General features: G+C 49.7%; 1 protein-coding gene across 1 annotated transcript; it reads left to right on the top strand.

The window, feature by feature from the left end:
- The first annotated feature begins 6,566 nt into the window (after positions 1-6,566).
- B3GALT6 (beta-1,3-galactosyltransferase 6) lies at positions 6,567-8,365 on the top strand. The gene has a single exon (XM_068242771.1). It carries the CDS (start codon positions 6,777-6,779, stop codon positions 7,809-7,811), a length of 1,035 nt encoding a protein of 344 aa, XP_068098872.1. The 5' UTR covers positions 6,567-6,776; the 3' UTR covers positions 7,812-8,365.
- The last annotated feature ends 972 nt before the right edge of the window (positions 8,366-9,337 follow it).

Genomic DNA, 9,337 nt, shown 5'->3' on the forward strand with positions numbered 1-9,337 from the left:
AAGGGAGATGTATCGACCCTGGCTGAACGCACTCGTCCAGGTGTCAGTGGTGAGGTGAACCTTGCAGGCAACGGCATTCTTCAAGCTTCGGGTTATTTTGCTGACCACGTGCTCATGCAACTCAGGCACTGCAGAGCGCGCAAAGTGGTAGCGGCTGGGAACCACGTAACGTGGGATGGCCACTGACATCATGCCCTTGAAGCTGTTTGTCTCCACCACTCGATATGGCAGCATTTCGCAGGCCAGAAGCTTGGCTATGCTGGCTGTTACTGCCACGGCCCGGGGGTCATTTGCTGGCAACTTCCTCTTGTGCTTAAACATCTCCGAAACAGACAACTGAACCGTAGGGCTGCACACTTAAGGGCTGTTGGTTGTTGTGTTTGATGAACACTGGGAGACCTCAAGAGCACTACTCCGGAAAGTGACAGTGTCAGCGTCGTCTGTTGTTTGTGAATGTTGTGAACCACACAATAGCTGGGCTACTGCTGCTGCTGAGGCGGGTCTGGTGGTGAGTCTGGTGACCCCAAGGGAGGCAGTGTTGCTGCTGGTACCCTGTCCTGCCGCGTTTGCCCACAGAGTGGGATGTTTGGATAGCATGTGGCGGCTCATGCTGGTGGTGGAGAGGTTGTTAATACTTTTCCCCCTGCTCAGGCGGGTCTTGCACACCTTGCAAATCGCCATAGTACCATCCTCAGTGCAGTCTTCAAAGAAAGCCCAGACTTTGGAGCACCTGCCTTGCTGGCGATTTCTGTTTGCGCCTCTTTTGCCTCTCACTTGAACCTCCACGCTTGTGGTGCCTGAAATTGCGCGCCGCCTACCTTGTGGCACAAGGCGAACTCGTGCAGCAGTGGGTTCTTCAACATACTCATCTGTGCTGCTGCTACGACGGCGATGTTCTCGTTCACAAACAAAATCTGGGTCTATGTCCACATTGTCCATACCCTCCTCTTCCATCTCCTCAAACTCGTCATATGTCATTGTGGGGGGCCGCCGCCGTGGAGTAGAGCTCCCCAGAACAACCTCTGCGCAGCTCACTCCAACGTCGTCTTCCAGATCTTGTCGGCCGACCTCTTGCAATTGCAACCCCTCCTGCCCAACTTGCTCTGGGATTTGGGTTTAAAAGTCCTCGGACTCGCCTTGTATTTCAGTGCGCGGGGGAATTTCCCACAGTTAATGGTTGTGAATCCGGGCACAACATTTCTGGCTGTTCCTCCATTGACCTTTCAAAGGTGGAAGTTTGTTGGGCTGGGAATAGCTCCTGCGAATACCCCATTGTGTCCTGAGGTAATTCATCGGACTGGTTATCTGGCAGTTGTGTGCGTGGTGTCGCTGCCGGTTGTGTCAGCTTTGTGCCCACTGGCTCCTTTTAACTGGCTGAGGACTCAGACCTCGTGCGTGATGTGCTGGTGCTGCTTAACCCACTGCTGGACGCTTGAGAGGTCATCCAAGTAATTATCTGGTCCTGTTCTTTTGGATTTGTGAGGGTTGTTGTCCTGGACAACATGGGCGGTATTGAGTGGGTTTTCTTGGGTGCTCCCCTGTGGCCTGTACGTGAACCGTCAGGGGAAACGCCTCTTCCCTTGCCCCTCCCTCTTTCACCGGATTTCTTCCTCATTTCACTTATCCTTAAAGTACACGCTGACTGGCAGCAGTACAGTGGCAGTACAGAAATGCTATACAGTGGGTGAGCGGTGTACCACTATTCCCAGCAGTGACACAGAGCACAATGCTATACAGTGGTGGGTGAGCGGTGTACCACTATTCCCAGCAGCGACACAAAGCACAATGCTATACAGTGGCGGGTGAGCGGTGTACTACTGTTCCCAGCAGACACAGAGTGGCAGTAAACACAATAATTATTATTTTATTATTATTATTATTTTTTATTTATATAGCGCCAACATCTTCCGTAGCGCTGTACATAGTACAAACAAATAATGGGGAACAAATATACATAAGAAATACAAGACACTGTACAGTCATGACATTGAATAGAGTAAATACAGATACATACATAGTTGATATGTAGTTGGTACATATACATATGTTAAAATTACAGCAGTATGAGAAACACTAGGAGGAGGTCCCTGCCCTTGCGAGCTTACAATCTAGAGGGTAGTGGGGAGGAAACAAAGGGGAAGGAAACACAAGGATTAGTGGGTGAGCCAGTGTGCCTTCAGTGCTGCCTATAGCAAATTATAGGCTTGTCTGAACAGGTGTGTTTTCAATGCTATATAGTGCTGGGTGAGCGGTGTACACAGAGTGGCAGTAAACACAATGCTATATAGTGTGGCTGAGCGAGCGGTGTACTACTGTTCCCAGCAGACACAGAGTGGCAGTAAACACAATGCTATATAGTGTGGCTGAGCGAGGTACACAGAGTGGCAGTAAACACAATGCTATATAGTGTGGCTGAGCGAGCGGTGTACTACTGTTCCCAGCAGACACAGAGTGGCAGTAAACACAATGCTATATAGTGTGGCTGAGCGAGGTACACAGAGTGGCAGTAAACACAATGCTATATAGTGTGGCTGAGCGAGCAGTGTACTACTGTTCCCAGCAGACACAGAGTGGCAGTAAACACAATGCTATATAGTGTGGCTGAGCGAGGTACACAGAGTGGCAGTAAACACAATGCTATATAGTGTGGCTGAGCGAGCAGTGTACTACTGTTCCCAGCAGACACAGAGTGGCAGTAAACACAATGTTATATAGTGTGGCTGAGCGAGGTACACAGAGTGGCAGTAAACACAATGCTATATAGTGTGGCTGAGCGAGCAGTGTACTACTGTTCCCAGCAGACACAGAGTGGCAGTAAACACAATGCTATATAGTGTGGCTGAGCGAGGTACACAGAGTGGCAGTAAACACAATGCTATATAGTGTGGCTGAGCGAGCGGTGTACTACTGTTCCCAGCAGCGACACACAATGACAGGGGGGACCCTGGCTAGCGTGGCTGGAGCGCGAACTACCCTGCCTGCCTACCCAAAGCTAAACCCACAGACAAATGGCGGAGATATGACGTGGTTCGGGTATTTATTTACCCGAACCACATGACAGTTCGGCCAATCAGAGCGCGTTCGGGTCCGAACCACGTGACCCGTTCGGCCAATCACAGCGCTAGCCGAACGTTCGGGAAACGTTCGGCCATGCGCTCTTAGTTCGGCCATGTGGCCGAACGGTTTGGCCGAACACCATCAGGTGTTCGGCCGAACTCGAACATCACCCGAACAGGGTGATGTTCTGCAGAACCCGAACAGTGGCGAACACTGTTCGCCCAACACTAGTTCCTACTTTGTTCCACATAGTTGAAAGAACTTAAAAATACTAAAAGTAAACCTCAAATTTCCCACCGATCAATCATGCATTTATGTTTTTTCTTTAAGTAAAATTTGATGCGAGAAGGATGATGTGGTGGATGCCATATTTATTTTCTGTTAAACAATACTAGTTGCGTGGCAGTCCTGCTGGTCTTCTTGTCTGCAGTAGTGTCCGACTCAAACACCTGAAACAAGCATGTGGCTAGTTCAGGTAGACTTCAGTCAGAGCATTAGAAAAGGAATCCACTCCACTCCGATCATTATTTAAAAATCAGAGCATATGATCTACATGTTTGATCAGGGTCTATGTCTAAAGGTAGCCATACACTGGTCGATTTGCCATCAGATTCGACCAACAGATCGATCCCTCTCTGATCGAATCTGATCAGAGAGGGATCGTATGGCTGCCTTTACTGCAAACAGATTGTGAACCGATTTCAGCCTGAAACTGTTCACAATCTGTTGTGGTGGTGCTGCTGCCGCCGCTCCCCCCCCCCCCCCCCCCCGCCGACGCATACATCACCAGCTCCGCCGGCGCGACTGCCCCCGGTCACCGCTGCTCCGTCTCCGCTCTGGTCTCCAGGTCCGGCATGCTTTACTTCTTCCTGCCCGGCAGGAAGTTTAACCACTTAAGGACCAGGGCTTTCTGCAGTGATCGGTGCTGCGTGGGCTATCCAGCCCGCAGCACCGATCAGGATTGAGCCTTGGCGATCAGACTTCCCCCCTTTTTTCCCCACTAGGGGGATGTCCTGCTGGGGGGGTCTGATCGCCGCCGGCTGTTTGTGATCTGCGGGGGGGGGGCTCTTCAAAGCCCCCCTCCGCAGCGTTTTCGGCGCTCCCTCCTTCCCCTTACCTCCCTCTCCCTCCATGGGCTGCGCAGGATGGATTTCTGTCCTGCGCATTGAAGGATAGGCTTCAGCCTATCATATGCCGGCGATCCCCGGATAATCAGAGGCCGGGAATCGCCGATCTACGTCACGGCGCTGCTGCGCAGCAGCGCCGTGTGATGTAAACAGCGGGGATTTCTTCCCCGCCTGTTTACAGTTCGCTGGCGAGCCGCGATCGGCGGCTCTCCGGCTGTTCACGGAGACAGCCTCCGTGAACTGGCATGGAAAGGCCGCTCAATCGAGCTGCCGTTTCCATGCTATACCACTAACGACCCGCCGACGGCTATCGGCGTTAGGCGGTCGTTAAGTGGTTAAACAGTAGAGCGCCCTCTACTGTTTAAACTTCCTGCCGGGCTAGAAGAAGTGAAGCATGCCGGACCCGGAGACCAGACCAGCGCGGAGACGGAGCAGCGGTGACCGGGGGCAGTCGTGCCGGCGAAGCAGGTAATGTATGCGGGCTCTATTGCGCCAGTCGTCGGGTACTCGAACACCGCTAGCGACGCGCTCCCTACCCGCGGGCGATCGACGGTAATTTTCCGCACTGAGCGATCGACGGGATCGGATGAAATGGATCGAAATTCGCCGTGTTGCGGGAACGATGTGACAGCAGATTCGATCCCAGTGATCGAATCTGCTGTCGATCTGGCGGGAATCGGCCTAGTGTATGGCCAGCTTAAATGTATTTGAGGAAGACGATCGGCAGGACAGCCAAGGAATCTACATTGTTTAAAGAGAAACAACTCCATGTACACAGAGTTACCTCAGGCCAAATCCATAGACATTCAACAATTCTTTGACGGGGGAATCAAACCAGAAGCCCCCGACCCTGTGGGGTTAAATAGACCAGATAAGAAAGTAGACTCGGGACTCGACCTGGATTTTTATGCATCAGTGTTGCTTTATTCCTTCAAACACCAGAGCTTACAAGTAGCATCATGTTTTGGTCAGAGACCTTTATCAAATGCTTTTATACGTTTTTCTAATTTTCCATAAAGGGGAATAAATGTCAGCCTCCTCATCCTTTTCACCTCAATCTCTCTTCAAAGCCCCCCTCCGCAGCGCTTCCTGGCCTCCTTCCCCTTCCCTCCCTCTCCCTCCCCCTGTGAGCGGCGCAGGACGGAAATCCGTCCTGCGCCTGATGGGATAGGCTTTAGCCTATCAGATGCCGGTGATCCCCGGCCAATCAGAGGCCGGGGATCGCCGATCTCCTCTACGGCGCTGCTGCGCAGCAGCGCCGTATACATGTAAACACCGGGGAAGATCTTCCCCGTGTGTTTACATTTACCCTGCGAGCCGCCGATCGGCTCGCAGGGTGTTCACGGAGACACCCTCCGTGAGCTGACATGGAACGTTTCCATGGTATACACTTCTGGATTCAGGGGCGTGTATATACGCTCCGAGAATCCGGAAGTGGTTAAACACTACTTTTCTGATTTATATCCTTCCAGGGGCGTAGCAATAGGGGGTGCAGAGGTAGCGACCGCATCGGGGCCCTTGGGCCACAGGGGCCCCCCGCTCAACCACAGTATTAGCTCTCTATTGGTCCTGCCTGTGCTCATAATAATCACTTCTATAGATACTTTGAATAGTGGTAACCATTAACAAACTGCTCCCCACCCCCTTCTTGCACCTCTGACACTGTGGCTGTACTTGGCAGGTTTTGGTGCGCCGTTGTTGTGTCTGATTACGCTGCCTGTGGATTTGTGCTGCCCCGCATGCGCCGTAGGAGACTGTGCGGCCACATTTCTATAGAATGATGCTGCTGGAGATAAAATACGAAATATCTCCGCTCCTACATCTCTTACACTCCCCAAATTTTTAGGGTAGGGAGAGGACCCCCCGAACGACCTCTATGCCAAATTTCAGCCCCCGAGACCCGCTGGTTCCCGAAATAGGTTTCTGTAATCTATCTCCTGAACCAGCGGGGCTCGGGGGCTGCAATTTGGCATAGAGGTCGTTCGGGGGGTCCCCTCCCTACCCTGAAAATTTGGGGATTGTAAGAGGTGTGGGAGCGCAGATATTTCGTATCTTATCTCCAGCAGCTTCATTAACTTCACACTGAGCATGCGTGCTACTCAGTGTGGAAGGGTGCTTCCGGGCAGCGCAATCAGACATTACACCGTATCAATTGTTACCGTATGTATAGAGTGCTTGGGGGGAACCGCTCCTTAGCTACGCCACTGCTTTTCAGATACCTATTCTTTCCGCTTACAGTTTTTTGCGACAGAAAACACTGTAAAAACTCGGCAACCCAAAGTCCAGTGTCCACTCTCCACTGCAAGGCAAGCACTAAGCAAGTACGCATGCGCTGAGCCCGCTGACGCTACAGCAGGACTACATATCCTATGATGCAGCTGGGGTGTTTAACCCGGAAATGCTCCTCCGCAGCTGGATTCTCCCGTACTCGGGTGGTGTAGTACGAAGGCATTGCGGGATGCACAGTGAGATGATGCGCTGCAGCTGGAGAGGCCGATGAGAACAAGTTGCTCGGCTCGCGTGTCGGTTCTAGTCGCGTGACTGTCAGCAAGGGAAATCTGAAAGGAATGTGAGAGGAATTTACTGTCGGCCATGAACGTGTTAAGGCTGGTGTGTCGCCATAAGACGGCACTATGCCTAGGTGGGTTAGCTTTCTTTGGCATGGTTCTGTTATACCTTGCCAAATGTACTTCTGAGAACATGAAGCCTCTTGGGCCCCGAGCCCTGCCACACCAAAGTGGCGCTCAACGCCAACTTCTTCCGCGGGCACTGGAGGATTCGCTGCCAGAAAAAAAGGTCTCTACATTCTTGGTGGTGTTGATTGCTAGTGGCCCCAAATACACAGAGAGGCGGAGTATTATCCGCAGCACCTGGCTCTCGGCTGCGTCCCGCGGTGGAGGAACGGAGGGCGATTTGTGGTGCCGCTTTGTCATTGGGACAGCGGGCCTAGGGGAGGAGGAGACCGCCTCATTGGAAATGGAACAGCGTCGACATGGTGACCTGCTACTGCTACCTGAGCTGCAAGACTCTTATGACAACCTGACGGCTAAATTGTTGCTCATGTATGTGTGGTTGGACCAGCACATTGATTACAAGTTTGTCTTGAAAGCAGATGATGACACATTTGCTCGACTAGATGTCTTGCTGGAGGAGCTAAAGAGCAAAGAGCCCCGCCGACTGTACTGGGGCTTCTTCTCTGGTCGAGGAAGAGTGAAATCTGCTGGGAAGTGGAAGGAGAGCACCTGGGTGCTATGTGACTATTACTTGCCCTATGCTCTGGGCGGTGGCTACATACTCTCCTGGGACTTGGTACACTATTTGAGCCTCAGCAAAGACTACTTAGCCCAATGGCAAAATGAGGATGTTTCTCTGGGGACTTGGCTGGCTCCTGTGGATGTGAAGCGGGTCCATGACCCCCGTTTTGACACAGAGTACAAGTCCAGAGGCTGCAATAACAAATACATTGTCACTCACAAGCAGAGCATTGAGGATATGTTGGAGAAACACCAGACATTGGCCAAGGAAAACAAACTCTGCAAAGAGGAGGTCAAGCTAAGGTTATCCTATATCTATGACTGGGCAGTACCACCATCCCAATGCTGCCAGCGGAAGGATGGCATACCGTGACAGTTTCTGGGTAGCTGTTGGCCAGAGAAGGGAAACTGCACACATTAATTCCCTTTATTCTGGCGTTTTGGCTGTAAACTCAGTGGTATCATTTTGTTACCCGATTATCTTACCCCAGTGTTCTTTGGTTACTCCTGCCCTGGTGTTTGACACGTGTTTTAAAAGGTCTCGATGTGAGAGATATAGGAGAAATGTGTGTACATAGCATATGTATGAATTTTTCTTAGCGACTAAAGACGACTGTTAATATCAGTTTACCGTAGAATATCTCCCAGCAGGCTGACTGCTTCTAATTCGAGATACTCGGGTCCTTCACATCTCTTAGTTAAAGGGAAAAGCATGGCTGCTGTCTTGTCAAAGGGAAAAAGAGATATTTCAATTTGGAAGATTAAATGAAGAAAAGGGAATACAACTATGTTGGTACTTAGTTATCCTTGAAAACTGGATGCATATCAAAACCTTTGCCATATCGGACGAAAACTTTGACATAAATGCTCAGATTTTGTGTTAAACAGAAATTTAGCTTTCCAAACAAAAGAAAAAAATCCTGTATGTCTTGTAGAATATATATATATATATATATATATATATATATATATATATATATATATATATATATATATATATATATATATATATATATATATAGATAGATATATATATATATATATATATATATATATATATATATATATATATATATATATATATATAGATAGATATATATATATATATGTCATATGAGAAAAAGCTCTAATTTACTTACCTGTGGCTTCTAAAGCCCCACCAAGCCTTGCAGGTCCCTTGGTTTCCTCATGTTGCGCTCTGTTGATTAGTTTTAGCCCTCCGCATGATTGCCCATTGTGAACAACTGCGCATGCACTGTCCAGGCCATGCAAGTCCTTGCTCACACTCCCCTGGCTGGGAGCATTCTGCATATGCACAGAATGCCCCTGGCCACACAGCGTGTGCGGCCGGGACTGGTCATGCACAGTAGCTTCTGACTGGTCCATTCAGTGAACCTTTGGAGGGGCTCAGCTGACCAACAGAGCGCGATGGAAGGAAACCGAGGGATGTGTAAGGTTTCATGGGGGTAAGTAAATTAGAACTTCTCCTCCCATGATGAGTACCACCTAATAGTGGACCTGAACTCATAAAAATGTAAAAGTACTTTAACCGTAAATCTTGGTTAGTGGCAGCTGTACCTTGGTCTCTTTACCATCTGCAGTTTCGGGCAGTGCTACATTTCTACCTGCCCTGTAATGATGTCATGTCATCATCTAGCCAGTATACCAGTGCGGAGTCCAGAACTGGGTAATTTGGGGGAGGTTTATGCAGCCTACATAATCCTTTGTCCACCTGCACTTATAAGCCAAATATTTTTTTTTTTTTTTTTTTTTTATATCATTAGTCACAAGGGAGTCACAAGCAATAAAACTACATATGCAGGATTAGGACGCATTCACACTCGGGCGATTAGCATGTGTTTTACAGCTAATCACCGAATTGTCTGTGATTGCTAGTGC

This window comes from Hyperolius riggenbachi, chromosome 6 (assembly GCF_040937935.1).
Source record: "Hyperolius riggenbachi isolate aHypRig1 chromosome 6, aHypRig1.pri, whole genome shotgun sequence".
Classification (NCBI taxonomy): domain Eukaryota; kingdom Metazoa; phylum Chordata; class Amphibia; order Anura; family Hyperoliidae; genus Hyperolius; species Hyperolius riggenbachi.